Source organism: Fusarium sambucinum, chromosome III (genome assembly GCF_050947815.1).
Source record: "Fusarium sambucinum isolate potato_lamoka chromosome III, whole genome shotgun sequence".
Lineage (NCBI taxonomy): Eukaryota > Fungi > Ascomycota > Sordariomycetes > Hypocreales > Nectriaceae > Fusarium > Fusarium sambucinum.
The window spans coordinates 7,088,299-7,110,875 of record NC_139292.1 but is presented as its reverse complement, the minus strand read 5'-3'; the positions used below and the strand labels follow the sequence as shown (position 1 = coordinate 7,110,875).

Genomic DNA, 22,577 nt, shown 5'->3' with positions numbered 1-22,577 from the left:
GGGTCGATGGCAAAGCGAGCGAAAGCAATCAAAAGCTAAGCTTCTGTCCCGCCTGCCCTGGAACGGTAGATGCAACCTTCCCAGATCCAAGAAGACTAAACTGGTACGGAATCTTACCCGAACTCAAGTTACCCTTTAGTGCTGTGTTCTGGCTCTCACCGTTGAGGACAACATCCTCTGCAACAACATATCCCACCTCCTTGCTGGACTCGCTGAAGATAGCTTTCTTTCCGCAATTTGTGAATACTGAAGACTGAATCAGAGCCTGGGCATTCATGCGACTGTTAAGACCAGTGTCCATTGTGTCGTAGTATGTGCTGTTCTAGGAGTTAGTGAAGTTCGGGATATATATTGGTAGACAAACTTGAAGATGTGAGCTGTGCCAAAGCGAAGAAGAGGACCGCGGCTTCCGATGTTTTTTAAGTGGTTGTTGGCGTATGTTACGCGAAGCTTGCCTACGTCTTCAGCAGCATTTTTATCAGAATGACCGACGAGAGATCCCTTGTGCTAGATGAAAGAAGTCAGCATAAAATGCCACCGCATTCCCGAAATTACTTACGTGGTCGTGAAGGTAACTGTGTGAGATAGTAACAAAGTCCGCGGCATGGGAAAGATCAACCAAGCCATCGTAAAAGTCCTTGTTGCTGCCTTTCTCAGCAGAGATGTCACAGTGATCAACCCAGACATTGGTTGACTTCTGGATAGTGATTGCATCACCATAAGTTGCTTCGACTTTTGCAATCTTCATGTTTCGAATGATGACATTCTTCTTTCCGTTGATCGTGAAGCCGATACCGGTCAGAGCTAGGTGATACGAATCAGTAGAGTGCAAATCGGACGGCTTTTATGCACTCACAGCTGCCACTCTTTCCGATGATAGTCTTGTCGGATTCGACTTGAACCTTGGCTGCGCCGGAGATACTGCCCTGGACAAGGATGACTGAAGGGCCGGTAGCGATGGCAGCTGCCGCTAGCTCACTGAGACTCTTCACAGTTACCTGTGCAGCATTGCCGCCACCGGTTGTGCTTCTCATGTTAGGCCGTATCAAGCATGGAGAAGCTCGTGTACTCACCCTCCATTCTCGGTGCAATAACCAATGTTGCACGGGTCGTTGACTGCTGCTCTGGCGTGTAGAGTAGTGCCAGGTGCTGCAGTAGCGAGGCTGGATAGAAATAGAAGGTTAAGAAGTCTCATGTTGAAGTTCAGAGTTGAGCGAAGGTGGCGATATCACAAACTCATTGGGCTACAATGTCATCTAAATACTATTCACATCTACACTAACGTGAGAGCCGACACAGGCATTTAATCAAACCTGAGGTCAAACCCCCAATCTGGCATCTCGTGATTCCTCGAATCAATCGCTACTCGGGACTCATATACTACCTTGATCATGGATTCATATAGCGTCGCGTTGAGGTGATTGGTGGAATATTTTTATTCGGTTTCATCTATTGACATATCCCCCAAAGTATTGAGACATTGAAGCCCTCGCGACGTTATGTTTCTCATTTCCAATAGGTTATGGAAATAAAGAAAAACGACCCAAGTCGGAAAGGCTTGTTCCGGAACACTGGATTGGGATCGTGGGGTAATCTGGAAGTTCTGAGCGAAGAACATCGTGATTGGGGGAGTTGCTGTGCAACAAGACAGTACTGAACCCGTCGTCTATACTACCTATCGATGTGTCGTAGCTGCATGTGAACATGTGGGGATTTAATATAAGTCTGCTGCGATCACTATCAGAAGTTCGCAGTCAGACAGACAATTTCTTCATAGGTTTTTAGTCGAAAGCTGGTAAAAGAAGCTGTTAATTCCGGGAAGTCTGGACCAAAAGATTGTCATCTCATTAAGTAATGCCAAGCTCGTGACATATTTATCGGGTCCATCGGCTGCGTACATATCTGGCGAGCAACAGGCTTGGCTGATGGAACTGTTAAAGACGACATTCGTATGTCATTTGAGGCCATCTTTGTTCAGGCCAGCTATTTTATTGCCTGCTAGACACAGGACGCATCATCAAAATGCTGCCTGAATACTCGTAAGTCGAGCCAAGACTAGTGAGACCAATATTCATTACTGTCCAATACTATCGACGTCGATCACTGCAATCAAGGACGAATAAAGCGTCTTATCTCTGCCAAGTGGGTGACGCATTCTGTCTGCTGATAGGTCTTTAGCCAATTCAGGTCGCACGTCTTTGCGGGGAATAGGCACCAGGATCTTTTGCTCGGCGTGCTCGGGCGATTTTACCCTTGTCATAATCAGATCACCACCTTCCGTATTCGACAATCGCCCGATGATAGTCGAATCTTTAAATCTTATTTAAATGGACAGCAGACGCTTTGATCTTGAAAGTTTCTAAACGCAGTGATTGGACTTCCGATGCATCTTCTTTCGATATACCAGATTATACCCATCACTCTTGCTGCTTGCGCTTCGTGCTTCTTAGTACCTTCTATCCTGTCAAGAATGGCTGAGCGAAAGGTAAACAACAATACTTACGTGAGCGGAAGTATTGTGTTAACAAATGTCATCCAGGAAATCACGTATGCTTTCGACACTGTCGATGATTGGCAGGCCTCCCAGAAAGCGTCAGAGGAGTATGTGATCTTATCTTCAATAACTAACAACAAAGCTGACATCTCATTCAAGGCTTGTGAAGGAGGACACTGGTGCCGAAAATTGGAGAAGCACTAGAACGATGCCTCCTACCTACTATCCCCCGTGAGTAACTGTCTTCAAACGAAATACACGAATGATTCTAATCATTGCAGACCAATGACTCAACAGGCTATTGACAAACTTAAGGAATTCAAGGGTGCAGTTGTGAATGATCTTTCCGAGAAACAGAATTAGTATCAGAACAGTTTCTTTCCCAAAATACACATTTGATGCATGAATAGTTCATATGATACAGCAATAAATTCGTGAAAATAAATAGCCTACCTCTTCTTCGATGGGCCTTCTCGTTATCTGTGTGAGAATAAATTGCCCAACTGGTTAACTGTCTACCGATCTATAATTCATTACTATTCATCATAGTTATGTGTCAATGATCCTGCATGGTACCAGATACTAACATATAAGCGGAATCTTCATTCCCTGTGTTTACATATGCCTTCATTCATCTGATTCTACAAGACTTAGAAGGTCGGGTCTTAAAACTACCGAAAGTACAATGCCAGTTTTCGTCTGCAGTAAAATAGACGGCTTAGGCACGGTTCATAGACAAATGTTTCTGACAATGCTGCAAAATATGTATTTGATAGTCAAATATTTACAGAAGGTAATCCCATCTCATCATCTCAGACATATCATTCCAACTCATCATCACTCTTCCAAGCACCAGAAGTCTCTTCATCTCAGCCAATAAATAATCATTGGAACGCTTAGGCGTTGCTGTCGATGAAAGATCGGAGGCTGCCAACGCGAGCGTAGACACCAGACTTGTTGGGCTGAGCACAGCCCTCACCCCAGGAGACAACACCAACAACAGTGTTGGAAGTGTCAACGATGGGACCACCGGAGTCACCCTGGCAAGCATCGCGACCACCCTGGGTGAAACCAGCACAGAACATGTTGTTGGTGATGGCAGAAGTGCCGTACTGAGATCGGCAAGTAGCACGAGAGACAACGGGAACGGTAACCTTGAGAAGGTTGGTAGGGCTGCTGCTGCTGCCCTGAGAGGTAGCTCCCCTATGTATTGTTAGTTATGTCTGGTAATCAGAATTGAGGATTATACATACCAACCAGCAACGGTGAGCTGAGCACCAGCGGCAGGGTCAGAGCCAGAGGCGGCAAGACGACCGTAAGAGATGGAGCCGCTGGCGGGGATAGAAGTGGAAAGCTTCAGGAGAGCAACATCGCTGTCAAGGGTGGAACCGCTGAAGCTAGGGTGCATTCTGATGCTGGAGACACGAGAAGTGACACCACCAGTGGTGCGAGACTAATGGGTCAATGTTAGCTATGAAGTTCCATGTTGTTGTATTGAACGTACAAGAGATCCAGCACGGATGGCGAAGGCACTGGCAGATCGGCCCTGGACACAGTGGGAAGCGGTCAAGACAGTGTTGGCGTTGATGAGAGTACCACCGCACCAGGGGCCACCGTTGTTGGTGATGCTGACGATGAAGGGGAACTCGCCAGCACCGGCAGAAGTTCCGCCAACGATCTGGGGAGTCTCCTGGGGAGCAGCAGCAACGAGAGGGGCCACGAGGGCAACGAGGGCAGCGATCTTGACCATTTTGACGAATTGAGTGTATCCAAGGGTAGACAGTTGAAGAGTGATGAGAGGCTGATGAGTGAGTGATGATATTTCGAAAGGAAGTTTACCATCCTTTATATACACAATCATCAACGTCTTGAATGTTCCGAGTCAGTACTCTGTCTCAACTCAGTCTAGTCTCCTACCTGCCCTTCTGGTGGACCCCCCACGATAAGCTTGTTTTGCGATATCGTGAGAGTGTGCATATTGGTGTACCTGCCTTTCTCGTCTGGAAGTCCGTTTGTTCCGCAATTTAGTTTAGTTCGGCATTTAAATAGAGCATTAACCTTATCATCCTCCCGAGCAAGTGATCGGCATATGGGAATCTTGGCGACAAGGATCATCATCCCGATGAGGAAAGTCGATAATCGTGTCGACCATTGACAATGTGGAGGTGGCCGGTTAAATTCAAGTTTTGATGGTAGTGAGAAAGACGGTGACACTGAGAAGTAACGCAATAACTAAAATCATCGGCGAGTTGTCAGCACTCAATTCCATTGACCGACAGGTTGAGTTGGTAGCATTCGGTAGAGGGGAGGAGTAAAGACAGGTGTTCCTGAATAACAGCCGGAATTACTCAACTCCGTTTTATCGCCAAGCATTCAAGCGTATCTGCACTACTACTCTAGGCGGGGTTAGTTTCTATAATGCGGTCATGCGTCCATCAATCACATTGGCTTAGCATCTGAAACTGGTCATCTCAAGTGGGAGGATCTTTTGTAGTCCTTCTCTTTAAACACCACGCAATAGCTAGGATTGGATAACGCATGCACGCATTGACCCCATATAACACGTCTTCTCTGGCCTTGGCTAAGGCTTCTTTGTGTCCTATCTGGAAATCGCTCATGCCAAATACCAAGCGCATAGTGATTGCCATATCTTATCTACCTTCCAAACAGGGCATCTATTACCGGCTTATCTTTTCCATCGCGTATGCGAGTGTTGTTCGTCTGCGGGGGCAATGCGGGATGCATTCGGAGTTTATGGCTGAGCTGAAAGGTTACTTCGATATAGCATCTCAACGTCGCAAGACGGGTATTGCTTATGAAGGTACTTTTGATTTGGCCGATTAATTCAACCTTTTGCCAAGTTTTTACACGGTTTCTGCATCGTTGAGACGTTAATCGAATACGAACAGTAAACAGAGATGATCTGATGCGTGTTGTTGTTGTTGTTGTTCTGTATGCTTACTACATATGCAGAGCCGGAGGTTACTCACTTTGAGTAGTTACCAATGAGGAAGTTCATTAGAGTGCGTCAACTCTAATCTCTTGGTATTGATAACTTGTCACAACAATAAGTCATTCATACCTTGATGGGCTTTCATTAAGATTGCAGTTGTTTGAGACAGAATGATGACTAAATTTTAAGAAATATTAGTTTCATTATCTCAACTTGGTTAGATATATACGCTGAACGGTGTAGGCTGTGCTTACTAATTTCTGCAATGTATGTGATGAATTATATGAGCCTCACTTGTCATATAGTGGTGATATTCCAAGGTCGTTATTGAAATTGATGCAAATAGCACATGATCAATCAAAGGTGTAGTGATATTATAACAACTCGTGCTCATATAGCGAGTATTATTTATCTCATCTAATCTATCCATCCGATTATATTTTTACTTGTTCAAGTTTTCAATTGTAATTTCAAAATAAACGTGTTATCAAAGACTACATGGACGGAATATGGTGTGACTTGGACGACCCACCAACTTAGGCTTACAAGATGCTATTAATCTATAAGAAAGAGATGATAAATAAATAAAAGAATTTACCAGCTGGCCATTTTTAACTAAAGTCACTAAGAACAGATGATCAATTAAGTATATCTTGAAAATGGCCTTGTAAATAAAGACATAGGGTAGGAGTTTCTATTTAGCGATCCACTTCATTTCCCAAGGGTCCAGCCACCTAATTTTAGATACCCCTAACCAATGGCCATGTCATTGTCCCTTGCAATTTAGGCAGGCTAGAGAGTTCAGCTCCAAAACCAGTGACAGTTCAGACTGGGCTCACAGAACCAACAAACTTGCATGGGGCTCGCTTGCCTTGGTAATGTCAAACGAGATCTAGTTGAGGAGAGTATAGATAGCAGATAGAAAAACGTAATCATGACCTGAATTTATGCAAGTATTCCCTTCTCTTTCACCTGATTCATGATTGACTATTACCCCCCGCATCATTCGATGCTCCGCTTGGCTGTGGCTGTGGCTGTGGCTGTGACAAGAGTTGAGAACTCTGCTCCGTGGGTTCTAGATCGAGACAGTATTCTCGATACCACGGCCAAAAGACAAACATAACCCACTTGCTAAGCAACTTGATCCCGGCCATAATACGGTAAACACCCACTTCCGTGGTAGTCGAACCCAGAGGGAGGCTAGACAACAGGGTCTGCAAACGTTAGTATGCTTAAGCAGTGTAATGTCATAAGGGAATGCACGTACTGTTCTCCCCTTTTCCCATGTGGTTGCAATAAACTTCCATTCGTGTCCATCAACAATAATACCCGGCAGAAATTCGAGTTCTTTTATATCATGGCCGGCCATCTCGTGTAGAGATTTCCATTGTGCTGCTTGCCAAGATGACAAGTGAACCTCGGGACTCAAACTATTCTTGCTATCTTTACATTTGATAGTCAGACCTACCGGGTATTGTGATGTGGGCTTGAAAGTTGTGAAGTTTATTGATCCAAGCTCGTCTCGACGGCCAATCAAGATCTCGTGTGCCTGTCGATCTTTTGTTGATGATGGAACCATGTACAGCATGTAGTCAACCAGTGGCCCTGTAATTCCGATCTTGTCATACTTCGGTTTGAGGGATGCCCTTTCACTGTGAGATCAACAAGGTTAGTATAGATCTGTAAGGGAGTTCATTGTATCCAAGAGACATACCAGGGCGCAAAGTCAACACCTTGTCGGTCAAGGTAAGGCATCATGGTTTGAAGAGCAGCACTGAGGATTGGCGTGTAAACAAGATTATTCCATCCCGTCTTGTCATACTCATGACAACAACACTTTTCAGCGGATAGAAGAATTTCTTTCACGAGGGGCAGAAGCCTTCGTTCTTGGCGTGGTTCTCTCCATGTAGGTTCATAAAAGGCATCGTCCTCAAGAGATCTGGAGATGGGATCTTCTGACGTTTGGAAATGGCTCTGGAATAAATCAGTCAGCTGTTGACATAGAGATACGGGTATGACACTACCGACCCGAAGAGTAGTGGAAATGATTCCTTTGTGTTTTTGAAAGTCGAGCAAACGCGTATAGAATAAAGTCAGGCGTTGTCCCATGTTATCGGGTTTCAGTGTGTCATAGGTTAGCCAAGGTTGGTAAGGCGGCCTCCTCGGAGACCCTGAATCTCTGCCCTGGTCGGACTGAGTTGACGGCGATGAAGGGGAAGGCGCTCCATTAGGTCTGTTGACTGTTTTGCGTTTCTTTCTTCTTGGTGCGGTGTCATCGTCAATGACAATTATGTTGTTGTCGTCTCTGGTTTCAGCCATGGCTTTGATGTTCAAGGTGGATGTTGTGAAGTGTTCAAATGACGCGTTGACGCGTCATTAGCCGAGTCAACATTTTCAAACGCCACGAGATCCACCTGATCTATCAGAAATACCACTGCCAAACTCAAATGCTTTACGCGATTGATAAAGTTAACAACAATCTACTTGTACAAACAATTATTCATTTGTTTCAGTCAATATGACCACTTTCTCATCTCTTAGCGACAATTACTAACGAGGGTTGCAAATCACACGATTGATTCCCAGTTAATATGACAGGTAATAGATGTGTCTCTCCAAGGGTATATGAGCTTCAGTGAATGGCTCAGTTCAACATTCCATGATGAGAATCTACTTTGTCCAGGTTAATTGCGTCTCAGCACAAGTTCTACCGAGATCAGCCCATTGTAGTGAACTCCATTTCTCCGGATTCTCAGAAGCCTCCACAAAATGCTTCATAGCAAGAACTGTCTGCAACGCCCACTTCTCTGGACTCACCCTTCCTACACCTGTTGCCAACGGAGTCATAAGAACACTCTGGATCTGATCATATTCAGACGCAACGCGATTGTGATTGTCAATTGCACAAAGCAGGCTCCAGATACACTCATAAATAACCTCTTTGTCCCATCTCACGTCAGCAGGCATACGCATCGTCGGACAAATAGCGACACGACGTGTCCCGTATTCATTTCGCGATCTCGATTCAAATTCCCTTGGGATTTCCACCAAAGTACACGTCCCAGGCGGTGCGAAGCCGCGCCATGTTTTGTAAATCTGAGCTTGTGCGACTCCGGTCAGGGCATGGTAGTCATCGCGGGGTGAAAACTGTCGTGATATAGCATCGTCAAAAGCACCGTCGAGACGACCGTAGGAATTGGCGGGTGAGACGACGGTGTCAAATTTGACTTTGCTTGAGAGCTGCGATAGAGCGCAATTGTGAATCTCGATTGAGATCGAGTCGGGAAGCTTGCGGCTCTTACGGGCGACGTTGAAGGCGTCGCTGAATTGTTCCTCCATGCAAAGGAGATGGATGTGAGGAATGTGAGTAGTTTTGGTTGTCATCTTAAGTGTTGCTTGTAGAATGTGATGACCTTCAGAGATAAACTGTGGTAACAGGATTTTGTGCAAAGAAGTGAGATAGAAATTATGTATTAAAAATCTTGTCCTGTTCAAGGTCAGACGATATAGCCGAAGCGGGGTCACAGACGATGATCTTGACCGTGGATTTCCCGACATCATGATTGACAGCCTAGAAACTCATGCATTAAATGAGAGATATTTAAATACGAAAGATCTAGTTACAAAACATGCAAAGAACTATAAGTAGATAAGATATGCAAGTTGAATATAAATTCTTCAAAACACTAGGTTTAGAAACTACTTCTCTTTCTCTTTTCTAAGCTATCACATTGGGGGACTACATATTCCCCTTCCAAGTACCGATACTGAGAGCAGGTCAAATAATTCTATGTATGGCTAGATGAAACTTTTCTTAGGTCAATCATACGATAGTCAAAATTAGAAGACAAAACTACTTACGACAGAGCGATCGGTGATGTGGTGGCCATTCTACGCGTTGCCTGCCGAGAAGACGGAGAGGAACTGGTGTAACAAAATGAGATATTGAAGAGATTTCGGTTTGTTCAACGTCAAATGGCATGATGAAAGCGGGGTCATTGACTACCGAACATCGTCAGTAGGACAATCGTCGCGCATCCAATAATTGCATTGCACCTAACGCCTGTGTCACTCTGTAACCCTTTCAGCCCCTTTCCATTATCTTCATTTTCTCCCCGCACTTGATCTGGCTCACCGTTTTCTTCCTTGAGCTAACTAAAAGATCAGTCATTATTGTCTGCAATCTTGTATAATACTATGGACCAAGATCGACGTATTGGCCTTTGCCAGGTGTATCCAGATGCGAGTGATCATGAAGCGACGGCGGACAAGAAAATTGAGTATGTATTCCCTTTTGTCAAATGTTAGTAACATAACTCATTGTATCAGCATCGTCTTCATGCATGGTCTAGATGCAGAGTCTCCAAAGACCTGGATTGCCTGGAAAAAAGATGATGATCCTGATTCCGGGGATGTCAACTGGCTGAGCGACAAGCACAAGCTTCCATCGTCCATGCCCGACGCTCGTATCCTAACGTACGACTGGAATGCCAAAATTGATAAGGCCGCTTCTGGTGACAGGTTTCTTGGCCATGCGGATACCCTCCTTGATCGTGTATACGTCAACCGAAAACACTTGGTAGGTTAGATTATTCCGAGTTCAAGTTATTATTATTAATTTATTATTAGAACCGATTGCAAATTCCTCTTATCTTTGTAGCCTCTTGTTTCAGTGGACTTCTATTAGCCAAGGTATAATTTCATCTTTTCTTCTCTTACTATCTTTTCATAGACTTTCTACATAACACTAACATTCACAAGCTTTGGTCCGGGTTACAGAGAGATACCACCCGCGCGGTCCGAAATACCGTCAAGTTCTTGATTTCACAGTTGGTGTAGCCTTTCTCGGTACTCCTTTCTCAGGAAGCTGGGGCACCGGATATACCGTTGCAGACCTTCGGGTTGCCGTCGCAATTGAATCTGGGGGCGAGTATAATCGAGAGCTGATGGAGTACCTACGACAAGGAACATCGGAATCACCAGGCCCATTAGATGATCTTGTTCAGAAGTTCAGCGAGATGATTCATCACACAGACTTCAAATTCGGAAAAGTGTGCTTTTACGAAACTCGTCATACCAACTTCTCTGCTTATAGAAAGACGTTGCCTAAGGATTACGCCGCTCAACTAGACATCGATGGACACGGAATTGTAGGCTGGATGGATCCTAGCAATAATTGCCATCAGCTAACCGTAACCAAGGTTATCACCAAGAGTTCCGCCTGCCTCCAGGGAGTCGAAGGAGTTGCCTTGGGTGTTAGGCATAACATGCTACACAAATTCAACTCTCCTGAGAATGATGGGTATCAACGATTGGTATCAAGGCTCAAAGACTTTGCGGAAAACGCCCATGTTGTTCTCGGCGTTGACGACGAGTGCAACTTTATATGTGAACCAAGAGATAGAAGTCCAAGTGACAAGGATGGGTCAAGTAGCTTCACAAAGAAGCTGACACTGTTCCATGGTTACAACGATGCCTACCTTGGTGCCAATGTACGTCTGGGGGAAAAAGAAGAGCGGGGGCGCCGTACCCGATGTTTGCAGCAACGGACACAATTAGAGCATCTGGTGGAGCTACGGTGGTTCTCAAGAATTTAGGTTGTGCAAGAAGTTGTTCTCTCGCAACGAGATCCGATCATCATTCACGGCGACCTTCAATACGCGTAGGAGCCTTTAGGGTGGGCCGTTGGCTGGTTGCGGAGATCCGGATACCTCAGACTTCCTCAGATACCTGAGCAGCTATGAAACATCGACACCATTTCCAACCTCCGACGGGCCCGCGTCCGCTGGCCACTTGACGCTTTGATGTCAATCTGTCAAGTCAAATTCCATGCTACCGATCAGAGAGATAAGGTGTACGGACTTTTGGGCCTGTCTCTCGAAAACGAGGATAGCTCAGTGCTACCAGGAGACCTGAAGCCAGACTATAGTATCGACGTCCCTACTTTATATCAACGAGTGGCACGCTACTTACTGAAACGGAACCGTTCGCTTGCCATTCTGAATCGCGCAAAGTGTATAGACGGGACTGGAACGCGGAAGCAACGTGTCCATGATCTGAATCTTCCTTCTTGGTGTCCTGACTGGAGCGACTTCAACACATACAATGAGGGCATCTCAACAAGCCTCTCTTGGATTGAGTATTCGAGCATCGCCAAGCCAACAAGCCTCGGTTTTCCCAAGTATTACCAGGCGTCTGGCGGTCTAGAAGCCAATCTCTATGAGTCAGAGGCTGGTTTTGGGGTCAGCCCAGTCCTCCAGCTCGGTGGCTTTATAGTCGACCGAGTGGCTCAAGTTTGTCGTTTCAGTTTCAATCCGTCCATTCACAAACAAAGATCCGGTGAACATAACGCACTGATGGCACCAATTCTGAGGCTTGCTTTCTCACTTGCACCGGCCAGTGGCACACTCACGTGAATAAAGAAGTTTGTTCAAACAACAACAGCAAGCCAACACTTTCTAAAAGGTAAAAGCATGGACCAAAGCATTTCAGATGGCGCAGCTTGGCTACAAGGATTCCTTGAACGTCAAGAGGACCTCGAATCGCCAGTTGGCAAACAAGAATGTGATAGCAATGCAAATTCCCTAATCCAGCAAGCGTCGATAGGTGGCATCCAAGAGGACTATATAGCGTTGGTGAAGAAGTTGCTGCTGTCTTCAGCGTGACAGAAGCTTCCTTTATAAGTCATAGCCTCTATCATAAGGTTCATGCCGTAAGAGTCACGCCGTGGAAGAAACCTTGTTATCGAGAACCTTTGATTTGAACATTGTTGAAATTTGATCTGTGCGGACAGATTAACCTTTGTTGAAAACCTAGAGGAAATTGAGAAGGCCTGGGCGAAAGCTTAAGGACCATAAAAATCATATAGCGTTGGTACGGAACTTTTGTTTTGGTCGGTCTTTTATTGTAACTACACAAGGACGAATGGGAATAGTGCCTTCAAGCACATGCCAAGGAGACACGGTTTCAGTCATACTGGGAGGGGGCGTTCCTTATATCATTCGGGCTGATGAGAGCTATTGGAATCTTGTTGGAGAGTCGTACATTGATGGACTGATGGATGGAGAAACAATTGAGCGCCATAGAAATGGGGCTATTCAGGAAGAATTACTATCCTTAAAATAGAGCGGTGCGCAGGGAATTCAACAATTGAGCTGGGGGAGATGTGTGTATGGCCTCAGAAGTAGTTTTGACAATGCACGCACAGTCGCATGTGCGATATGGAGAAAACACACCGAAATCATAGCTGAGTCAGCATTTGAGGATCGTCACAAGCCTACCGATTGCCGAGGCTAAATGCCTCTTCCCAGTAACTACAACTAATTCAGGTCTCACAGACAATTACTGAAGCAAACAATTCTTCTCGCGTTTCAATACGATAGCGCATTTATTGATTCTCAACAACATGGCGACTTTGTTATCCCTAACGCCGATTATCATCGGTATCAGCGAGATCCGTCAGAAGGACTTCACCATAGAAACATGCCATGAGCCAGCCGAGCTCATCTTATCAGCTATCCGCAATGCATCTCAAGACTCTGGTATTGACTCTATTAGCAATGCAGACAGTATATCAGTTGTCCCACCTTGGTCTTGGAACTATGATGATCTGCCCAAATTGCTTGCGCAAAGACTTGGCGTCCAACCATCCCATCTCGAACTCGCTAGTCATGGAGGAAACACGCCCGCTCTCCTTTGCGATAAAGCAGCTGCGAGAGTTGCTACTGGCAAATCTAAAATGGCTGTCGTTACAGGAGGAGAAGCATTAGCCTCGCGTAAGTGATGAGGGCCGGAAAAAGGATATAATCGCTGACAAGTCTACAGTCTTCGCTTGTCAAAAGGCTGGGAAATTGCCTCCACCAGGATGGACTGCGGTAGACCTCAATTCTAAACGGTACAGTCCTGGTGATACTTCACTTAAACAAGGTAGTCTCTGAAACAGCGTTCAGCCGGGCAAGAATTCTAACATGGTATAGGAGCTGGAGCGACACATTCCATCGGCAATCCAATCCAAGTCTACCCTCTGTATGAAAACGCATATAGGAAGGAGAACAAGCAATCATATGTCGAGAATCATCATGAGTCGGCAGAGCTTTATACCCAGTTCGATAAGATCGCATGTCAACATCCCAACAGTTGGAGAGCAGGCGAAACCCCAAGAAATCTTGAAGATATCAAGACAGTGAGCAAACGGAACAGGATGATATGCACGCCTTGTAAGTCTACCGTTGCCATGTTGCTGTCATTTGCTAACTAATCAGATCCATTGTTGATGAACGCATTCAATGGAGTTAACCTAGCTGCTGCCTGTATCATCACCTCAGTTGAGTATGCTACGAAGCTGGGGGTGCCGCGCGAGAAATGGGTGTATTTAACAGGTGGCGCTGGCTCGAACGACAGCCAAGATTGTAAGATCTCTCTCAGTTGTCTATTACTATAACTAACAGGGCATCTTTACGCAGTCTGGGAGCGAAAGAATTATTACTCAAGTCCCGCAATTGAGTATTCGATCGATAACGCACTCAAAGCGGCTGGGCTCGCCAAAGATGAGATAGACTGTTTCGACTTCTACTCGTAAGTCACCCGCTACGATGATCTACCACAGCTAACACATGGATAGGTGTTTCCCAATCGTACCGAAAATCGCTTGCAAGCACGTTGGACTTAACCCGTTGGGACCAAAAAAGCCTATCACACTCTTAGGCGGGTTAACTTCATTTGGAGGCGCAGGCAATAATTATTCACTACATGTAAGACATCTCCTCATTATGATGAGCTCTTCTAACCATGATTGGTAGGCTATCGTAGAGATGGTTCGAGTTATACGCAGCGGCAAACATCAGAACGGTTTGGTTCTTGCCAATGGCGGAGTTTTATCCTGGCAACACGCCCTCTGCCTATCAGCACAACCGAAGAGAAATTGCTCACCCTACCAGGCGCAAAGACTTCTCGACAATGGACAAACGTCCCAAGGTCCGACGTTCACCCCCGAGGCACAAGGCGAAGCAATTATCGAGGTATGTGAATCATTCGAAAGCATTACCTTTCTAACAAACATAAATCCAGACATACACTGTGGATCATGATCGAAGTGGCCCGAAGTTGGGGCATATTGTAGGAAGGCTTATTGAAACCGGGGAGAGGTTCATTGCGAACCATGGTGATGAGATGACTTTGTCAGCTCTCGTGAGTACCTTCACTGAGCCAATTGGTATGAAAGGCTTCGTCAAGGTTGGCTCTGATGGGAGAAACTTGTTCATTGTTGATCCACCGGCAAAGCTGTAGTTAGTCCGGCTTTTCAGTCCGAACATAGCCGGGTTCAAAATCACGAGGGTGGGTATTGGTATCTTTAGTATGGGTCTACTGATAGATAGCGACAACTTCAATATTGAGTGAACTAAGACTGCTTGTCGTTTAATTACTGCTATTGGACAGCATCCGAGGAACCTTTCGTGTTCGCTTTGACTGCTGATCTTACTTCAAACGTCGGCACGTTCCCCGGGATGCAACCGAACACCCCGCACGAAGACAATTAGTTCCCCGCAGACTATGGATGATCTCTACTTAACCTTAACCAAAATCGAAGATGCGCACCTATAGGATTTAGTTTTTGTGCATGCCGTACTCTGTTTGATCGTATGTCATTGTCAAGGAAAGATACATCCGCTCAGTGAGGCAACCGCACCTATTGAAACCCTGCAACTATGTCATGAACCTATTCACAATATTTTGAGGTAGCATTCTTGAAACTTGGACTTTACCACTGCCAGGGATCAACAAAACCTGCTCCGTGATCATTCTACCAGGATATTGCAGGCATATAAATACCACAATGGGCAACCCAGCACCAGCTCAGCGTGATACGCACAGTATCGGTAACTTCAAAGGCCCTATCGTCATCGCAATGTCGGCCCTCGCTTTTGCAGCACTTCTTGCCAGTATCGGAGGCACGTCTGGCAAGACAGTGAGATCTCCGACTCCTCCAATGGGTTGGAACTCCTACAACCACTACAACTGCTACCCTTCGGAGGATATCATCAAGATCAATGCCAAAGGATTGGTGGATCTGGGTTTTCTGGACCTGGGCTATAGCATTGTCACCGTCGATTGTGGATGGCCTTCGAGAGATCGGGATAGCGAGGGGAGGCTTCAATGGAATGAGACTTTGTTTCCTTCCGGTCCAAAGGCCCTCGGCGAGTATATACATGACTTGGGACTAGAGTTTGGTCTCTATTCTGGAGCGGGATATCTCCAATGTGGCTCATCTGATATCCCTGCGTCCCTCGGTACGTCCACTCTTAAATGCATCTCCAAATCAAGCATGACTGATAGATGAAAACAGGATATGAGGAGATTGACGCAAAGTCATTTGCTGAGTGGGGAGGTGACACCCTCAAGTAACAATACTCTTGGCCTATGCTATGAAGCACCAAGCTAACACTGATAGATACGACAACTGCTACGCTACTTCCAAGACCAACATGGTCGACTCCGACTCTGCCGAAGCAAAGAGTCCTAACCGCTTCATCAAGATGGCTGCAGCCATCAACGAGACTGATCGTGACATCAAATACTTCCTATGCCAATGGGGTATTGGTGAAGATGTCCCTCAATGGTACGTAGCAATTCTTACCATGCGTCTTCTCTCTAACATCGTAGCAGGGCCACCCAAGTTGGTAATTCATGGAGAATGAGCAACGACATCTTCAATGCATGGAGAGCAATCTGGCGTATCACCAACCAGGCTGTGGCTCACTCCAAGTACAACCGTCCTGGCGCATTCGCAGATTTGGATATGCTCATGTAAGCTTCACAACCAAGTTTCTTAGCCACATGTTAACAATATTAGTATCGGTCTTGGTGCTCTCTCCTACGAAGAAGAACGTTTCCACTTCGGTCTCTGGTCCTTGATGAAATCTCCTCTCATTATCGGAGGCGTAATGGATGCCAAGCAAATCCCTGCCGAATCTCTCGAAGTTATGTCCAACAAAGAAGCCATCGCCATCAACCAAGATGCTCTAGGTCAAGCAGCAGAGCTGGTCATTCGGTATACTGAAGAGGAGTGGGATGTCTGGTCGGGCAATCTCTCGTCAAACCGCAAGGTTCTCGGCGTTGCGAACTGGAAGAATGAAACTCAGACTGTCGAGGTAGACCTGGCACTTATTGGTGTTGAGAAGGCCAAGGCGCGAGATGTTTGGGCGCACAAGGATCTCACTATCTCTGGTACACAAAAGTTTGAACTGAAGCCTCATGAGTTGCGACTCCTCGTGCTATCAGACATCAGTCAGACTTCCAAGCCCAAACCATCCGGGTATTACCCAGCGTCTAAGGCCTCAGTGGGAGGTTCAGCATCTCTCGCCGACTGTGGAGAGAACGAGTGTCTACCAACCAACGAAAAGATCAAATCCATCGGTGAAGGCGCCAAGGCAACTTTTAAATCTGTCAGCTCTCCCAAAGATGGCTCACTTTATGTCGGGGTGGACTACATCAACCATGAGTACCATCACACAATTGGCGACTGGGAAACCAACTCGCGCAACATGTCAATCTCTGTCAATGGGGAGGATGCCAAGCGCTGGGCATTCCCAAATGCTGGTGGTGATTGGTTCGAGAGTGACCGCATGGTGATCCTCCTCGATGGGTTCAAGAAGGGGGATGAGAATACTGTTACCTTCACTGCTTCCCCTTCTGGGGATTGGGCGCCTGATCTGGTCGGCTTTGAGGTTCTGGCGTGAGTGTTGGTAATCCATTTCATCAACATGTCTGAGCAAGAATCTGGCTAAAGACATTGCAAGATGGGGAGCGGCAATTTTATTAGAGATAACAAGTACCTAGCTAAGAAAGTAGGCATTCTAAACTCTGACAGTGAACTTGTACTGCTCTTGACCACTCAATTTTCTTTCTGTCCCTTGAAACACGAAAACACCACTAGTCTTCTTCGGTGCCTTGATACTCACCTCCATATTCTTCTTGTTACTAGTCAGTCTCCAAGTTACTTCAACCTTGCCCCCAAAGGCAGTTTGTACACGGCCATGGGCGTAATCCAAGCCCATAGACAATCCACTCTCTGGCCCGACGACCCAGTTCTTGTACCCATACCCATCGATACCCTGTGCAGGTCGAAATCCTGCCGCCCACTCGGTAAGAACGTATGTAGCTGCGCCTCCCCATGGGTGACCGAGAGAGGTGAATAGACCCAAACCAGGACTGCCGTCGTGAAGAACATACTCCCAGCTTGCACCCGTGGATGTCTTGATGTCATCTACCATTGGACCCCAGAGTGTATCGATAAGCTTGGATCCTTGCTTGTCGGCGCCATACTCGAAGAGCGCTGGGAGAAGGAAGCCGTTGGTGTTGGGGCTGATACTAGCAGTGGGTGCATCTGGATCTGTTCTAGTGTTGTCGAGATACCCTGGACCAAGAGCCAGTTTGTCAAGGGCCTTGAAAGAGCGTGTGGCCTGGGTTCTAGTAGCAACCTTGCTTGTGGTGCAGAATGAGATACCAGTGACGGAAAAGTCGGTTTCGTTTGCGGTAGAAAGCTTCCAAACTCCAAGGTCATCATTCCAGAGTGACTTGCGAATAGCTTGTGTAAGCCTATCGCCAGCTTCTTTCCACTTCTTCGCTGAACTTGTCTTACCAATTGCTTGAGCAAGTTCAGCCATGGAATGGAGAGTCTGGACAGTCATGCAGGAGACAGCAGAGCCAGACACGGCAGGGCCTGTGAAAGCACCGTTGAGATGGACTAATCCATCTGTCTTGTTGACAGTACTCACAGACCATTCAACCACACGCTCAAAGTATTTCCATTCCTGTTTGAGCAAGTCGAGATCATTGCTTGACTGTACATAGTAGTACAGTGACAAGAGACCGAGGAGCTGATAGTCTTCCAATCCATAGTTATCAGAGAAGACTGTGATATTTGGTTGGTAACCGAGCGGTGCACTCATACTGAATAAACCGTCCTCATTCTGTGTCGGGATAAGGGACTCAAAAGTTCCTCTCTGAAGGTCGTGACGTGATGTGCTGACGCCGATGATGCGTGAAGTGTTGAAATAGTCTCCGAGCCAGATGAGACGATCGCGCTTTGGCCCATCAAGACACGCCGCAAAGATGTTCTCTCTGACACCGTACTCATCGAGGATATCATCAGAGGTCAGACTGCTCTCATAGACAAGCTCTCCCTTGTCATCATCGTGAACCTTCACATTGCGGTAGTACGCCATCTGGTCTTGATACGCACCAAGACCAAAGCGACCAGTGAGTGTAATGGGCTTCATCTGACCTCTGAACAAGACACGGTAGGAAGTAAGCGACATTTCGAAGATCTTCGCTCCGTCGATGGAAGCGCTGAGATAGCCATTCTTGAGGGTAGTTTGAATCTTGTACCATTGGTTCTCGTGGACGGGGAATGGTAAGTCGAATGTCTTCAGGAGATAAGTTGGTACAGTAGTCTGGTTGACTTGACCCCAGCCAGAAGTGACTTGCAGGGTGTTGCGAGGAGATAGTGTGTAGTTGTGGTTCTTAAATGTAGTTGCCTTCGGCAGGTCCCCAGTGATTTGAAGGCCGATTCCACCACCTTTACCAATCTCCCAGGCCTTTCCATAGTCAGTATGCCTTCAAAACAGTGTCTGAGATGATAACTTACAACTCCATACCAGAGACCACCTCTCTCGATTTTGGTCTCGAACTCCAGAGTGTGATTTCCAAGAAGAGGGGCCTTCTCACTTTGGATGGGTCTCAAAGACTCGATCAGGGCCCCATTCTTTGGATCGACACGCCAAGTGGATGGCTGACTGCCTTGCTCGAGACACGAAGACTGCGCACCTCGGACTCCAGCTTTCCAGATTTTGTTGAGTCGCTCGTCGCTACACTCAAAGAAACCAGGTTCCTCATCCGGGTCCTTATTGGGAAAGCTAGCGTGGAACCCGACATTGGAAAACTTGATACTCCCCTCAGTCAAGAGTCTGAGAGACTCCCATCGCTGACCTCCTTGAACAAGAAAGACATTGTGGCGTCCAGTTTTGGTGATATTCAGAGTCTCGATACGGAAGTTACTCCCCAGCTGGTTTCCATACAGAAATGGACCGTCGCTGAAAGGTTCTTCCAAGCCTTGGTAGGCTTCGGTGTATTTGACCTCGATTTGGGCTGGACCACTGAGTGATTTGACGTCAAAGAATGGCACCCCACCTACTTCGTGGCCGTAGTCGACAACTGCGACGGTGTTCTTCTTTGAGTCTAGAGTGAAACTAGTGAAGGGCTTGGTTTTGTATGTAGGTTGCGAGCCCAAAGCGAGGCCTCTGGGTAGGAACGGCTTTTCGGTGCTGGTGTCCATTGATTAGCTCTATCATCCTTCGTTTTAGTAAGTTGATTAGACTAGCAGAGACTCACTTTGCCTCGCAAAGACCTGCTGATCCGAGCAGGACCACACCGAGAATGTTCAAACCCGACAACGAAGATAGACCTAACATGACGACCAAGGTTTTCCTGCTTCGTTGACCTTGAAACTATTCACGACGAGTGCATTGTGATTTTATTTCATTGTTCCGGCAGTCAATAGGCTCGGTACGCTTCGGTTCGGTATCGATCGAGGGGAACAAGGCGTCGTTGAGTTGCATGGTAGCTCGGCACTATACCTTCAGCACGAAGATCGATGGACCTAAAAGATGGCTAGAGCTTAGCTGATGGAGACGATTGAGTAATTTCGGTTGTTGATAACCCGAATGATCGACATTACCCCAGATTGTGCTGCACCAGCCATTGAAAAGGCCCGATAGCACCCCGCGTTTGGTGTACCTGGAACAAAAGTTGGCGAGAAACTACCCTGGACACAATTAGTAACAACTGATTTATAGAAGCATAGTGTATTACTGCCTTGCTGTATAGTATCTTGCAAACAGATAGCATCTTTGCAATAGGTAAATTTTGCCAGCTAAGAATATCTAGTCGAGGCAAGTAAAGGGATAAAAGTGGAATTAAAACTCGACGTTAAATATGGAATCCTCATGAGATACAAGATAGAAAAGCTGAGATAAAAGCGAACAAGGCATTATAACCAACAGTTCTATTATAACCACATGTCATAGTACTTCAAATAGAGCCTAGAGTAAAAATACAATTACTCTTTACTTTTTTATAATTTTTCAATTTAAAACAGAACTTTGTTGAATAATCCCCTGCATAGAAGCAGACAATGGAACTTAGCTTGAAGCTTGATAGACCCACAATAAAAGACAAAATTAGCAAAAAAGAATACTGGATCCCCGAAACCTGGATCGAACAAGTGACCTTTCGATGACATATAACAATTACAGTCGAACGCTCTTCCAGCTGAGCTATTCGGGGAGGATCTCCGAAACGGAGGAATAGCCATTGGTGACATGTCATACAACAATTTGTGTATATGATCAGTAGCATGAGCACAGCTGTCAAAATGTAGACGCGCATCTACGCAGTCCTCATCGGTAGTGGCAGTGTCCATTCACATAACCCCATTCAATCCTCGAGATCTGAGTATCATATAAGTCATACCGGAACAACAATGCGACAGCGATCAATCGCTCTTCGCGTGTGCGCATTGGCCATTCCATTCAGTGGCACGCAATCGCGAGAAACCACAGGGGCCTCAGAGTGTCCCTGCTGCACTACCCAGATCCAGCTAGTTAAAAATGATTATGTCCAGGAGAGGTGTCAAAAGAAGATACAAGTAGAATGAGAATGCGATGCTAGCACGCTGTGGTAGCTGTCATAGACTCAATCCAAAAAATGCAAAAAAAAAAGATATTTGTAGCTAGCAGCTACTGGTTTCGATCCAGTGACCTCCGGGTTATGAGCCCGGCTGAGGAATTGTTAGTGCGAATTTTGGGTACACAAGATTCGAGTAAACATACCGCGCTTCCACTGCGCCAAGCTGCTTTCTGGTGCTTTGTTGTTATTTTGCCACCCCATTTTACAGACTATAGCCTCTACTGCCCCTGTCAGCACTCCAGTCCAGCAAGGAGCCTCCAGCATCACCATTCGAATGCACGTTGTCAAGGTCGCAACACAATCAATTCTTCGGATATATTTTCCCATCCGATAAATTAATTTGACAACTTGACACCATCGATTTTATAGCCTTGGCATTAATCGATTCCCCCGTTGTAGCCGGTTCGTCGGTTTAAACGAAGGAAACCGAGTCATGTCGGGTCCTTCTAGTGGAGTTCCAGGGTTGGATATTTTTGCGGAGGAGCTGAACGATAAAAATCAGGGGATAATTAGTCTGATGGACCCTGGCGCCCAATACTCGGAACATGTCCCCCCTTTCTAGTCCACGTGGAGATGGCGTCTGTCTTTTCCTCGCTCAACGGGCGCATCCATGTAGTGTTGGACACGGATTGGCCGACGCTTCTATTGTTGACCTTGACGTCTGCTGATGGCGGCCCTTTTCCGCTGTTCTTGGGCTTATGGATCCGATGTCACAGTATAATAATGCCAAGCCAATTATTGTAATACGATTGATCGCGTAGATGAGGTACACGACAAAGCACCTTCAGATATCGTAATCTAGACTTCGATTACCCCATCTTATCATGACAATAGGAACTTATTAAAATTGTTTAATTTGTAAGATGTCATTGGCAGAGAGGCTATGCTGAATAGATTCAAGACGTTGACTGGTGCGGACATGTCTAAACTAATTATTAATCTGTTCCATTTATGGTCTTTCGTCTCTTCTTGCTCCCCGAAGCTCCAACTCCACTCGCTTGAACGGTTTTTCGTGCTTCCGCAAACGACCCCACATCACCAGGGTAGCAGTGATCGACTTGAGTCAGGGACTGGGTCACGATAAACAGATCCTGGAAAGCCGCATAAAGTCTTCCGGTTGGCACATCGGCACCAGTAGTACGGGGTAAGGACCACAGCTCTAGTTCTACATTCAGCCTTAGTCGAGGACTAATGCCAAGGTCCAAGGCGCTGGTTGCGACACTAGCATAAACTCTATTGATATGTTAAAATGATGTGACAGACGTTCGTTTACGTACGTTCCTGTCTGTAGCTCGGTATTTACGAAAATGAGGGACCCTCTTTGCTGCAGGCACAGAAAAGCTATCAGGTAATAAAAGCGATCTAACAGGAATTTCATCCTTGCTT

The 22,577-nt window shown here is 46.2% G+C and overlaps 9 protein-coding genes across 9 annotated transcripts; 4 read left to right on the top strand and 5 right to left on the bottom strand.

Annotated features, from left to right (window-relative positions):
* Positions 1-28: 28 nt before the first annotated feature.
* On the bottom strand, positions 29-1,195 carry FSST1_012547 (pectin lyase fold/virulence factor; the record flags this gene model as incomplete). The annotated part of the gene is made up of 5 exons (XM_083235783.1): positions 29-317; positions 365-507; positions 560-804; positions 857-1,026; positions 1,074-1,195. The coding sequence occupies 5 exons, from the start codon at positions 1,193-1,195 to the stop codon at positions 29-31; spliced, it is 969 nt and encodes a 322-aa protein (XP_083082243.1).
* A 1,188-nt stretch (positions 1,196-2,383) lies between these two features.
* FSST1_012546 (uncharacterized protein) lies at positions 2,384-2,857 on the top strand (the record flags this gene model as incomplete). The annotated part of the gene is made up of 4 exons (XM_083235782.1): positions 2,384-2,485; positions 2,540-2,601; positions 2,654-2,725; positions 2,776-2,857. The coding sequence occupies 4 exons, from the start codon at positions 2,384-2,386 to the stop codon at positions 2,855-2,857; spliced, it is 318 nt and encodes a 105-aa protein (XP_083082242.1).
* Positions 2,858-3,390: 533 nt separating this feature from the next.
* FSST1_012545 (trypsin) lies at positions 3,391-4,244 on the bottom strand (the record flags this gene model as incomplete). The annotated part of the gene is made up of 3 exons (XM_083235781.1): positions 3,391-3,697; positions 3,748-3,947; positions 3,999-4,244. The coding sequence occupies 3 exons, from the start codon at positions 4,242-4,244 to the stop codon at positions 3,391-3,393; spliced, it is 753 nt and encodes a 250-aa protein (XP_083082241.1).
* Positions 4,245-6,424: 2,180 nt separating this feature from the next.
* FSST1_012544 (uncharacterized protein) lies at positions 6,425-7,766 on the bottom strand (the record flags this gene model as incomplete). The annotated part of the gene is made up of 4 exons (XM_083235780.1): positions 6,425-6,661; positions 6,715-7,099; positions 7,162-7,421; positions 7,476-7,766. The coding sequence occupies 4 exons, from the start codon at positions 7,764-7,766 to the stop codon at positions 6,425-6,427; spliced, it is 1,173 nt and encodes a 390-aa protein (XP_083082240.1).
* A 351-nt stretch (positions 7,767-8,117) lies between these two features.
* Positions 8,118-8,831, bottom strand: FSST1_012543 (uncharacterized protein; the record flags this gene model as incomplete). The annotated part of the gene is made up of 1 exon (XM_083235779.1): positions 8,118-8,831. One exon carries the CDS (start codon positions 8,829-8,831, stop codon positions 8,118-8,120), a length of 714 nt encoding a protein of 237 aa, XP_083082239.1.
* A 955-nt stretch (positions 8,832-9,786) lies between these two features.
* Positions 9,787-11,044, top strand: FSST1_012542 (uncharacterized protein; the record flags this gene model as incomplete). The annotated part of the gene is made up of 4 exons (XM_083235778.1): positions 9,787-10,026; positions 10,121-10,139; positions 10,209-10,597; positions 10,649-11,044. The coding sequence occupies 4 exons, from the start codon at positions 9,787-9,789 to the stop codon at positions 11,042-11,044; spliced, it is 1,044 nt and encodes a 347-aa protein (XP_083082238.1).
* Positions 11,045-12,852: 1,808 nt separating this feature from the next.
* On the top strand, positions 12,853-14,732 carry FSST1_012541 (uncharacterized protein; the record flags this gene model as incomplete). The annotated part of the gene is made up of 8 exons (XM_083235777.1): positions 12,853-13,222; positions 13,272-13,373; positions 13,424-13,663; positions 13,709-13,855; positions 13,910-14,021; positions 14,068-14,197; positions 14,246-14,464; positions 14,514-14,732. 8 exons carry the CDS (start codon positions 12,853-12,855, stop codon positions 14,730-14,732), a joined length of 1,539 nt encoding a protein of 512 aa, XP_083082237.1.
* A 547-nt stretch (positions 14,733-15,279) lies between these two features.
* FSST1_012540 (glycoside hydrolase superfamily) lies at positions 15,280-17,182 on the top strand (the record flags this gene model as incomplete). The annotated part of the gene is made up of 5 exons (XM_083223756.1): positions 15,280-15,733; positions 15,790-15,844; positions 15,895-16,062; positions 16,110-16,250; positions 16,297-17,182. 5 exons carry the CDS (start codon positions 15,280-15,282, stop codon positions 17,180-17,182), a joined length of 1,704 nt encoding a protein of 567 aa, XP_083082236.1.
* Positions 17,183-17,299: 117 nt separating this feature from the next.
* On the bottom strand, positions 17,300-19,915 carry FSST1_012539 (Six-hairpin glycosidase-like protein; the record flags this gene model as incomplete). The annotated part of the gene is made up of 3 exons (XM_083235776.1): positions 17,300-19,042; positions 19,093-19,768; positions 19,836-19,915. 3 exons carry the CDS (start codon positions 19,913-19,915, stop codon positions 17,300-17,302), a joined length of 2,499 nt encoding a protein of 832 aa, XP_083082235.1.
* Between the last annotated feature and the right edge of the window lie 2,662 nt (positions 19,916-22,577).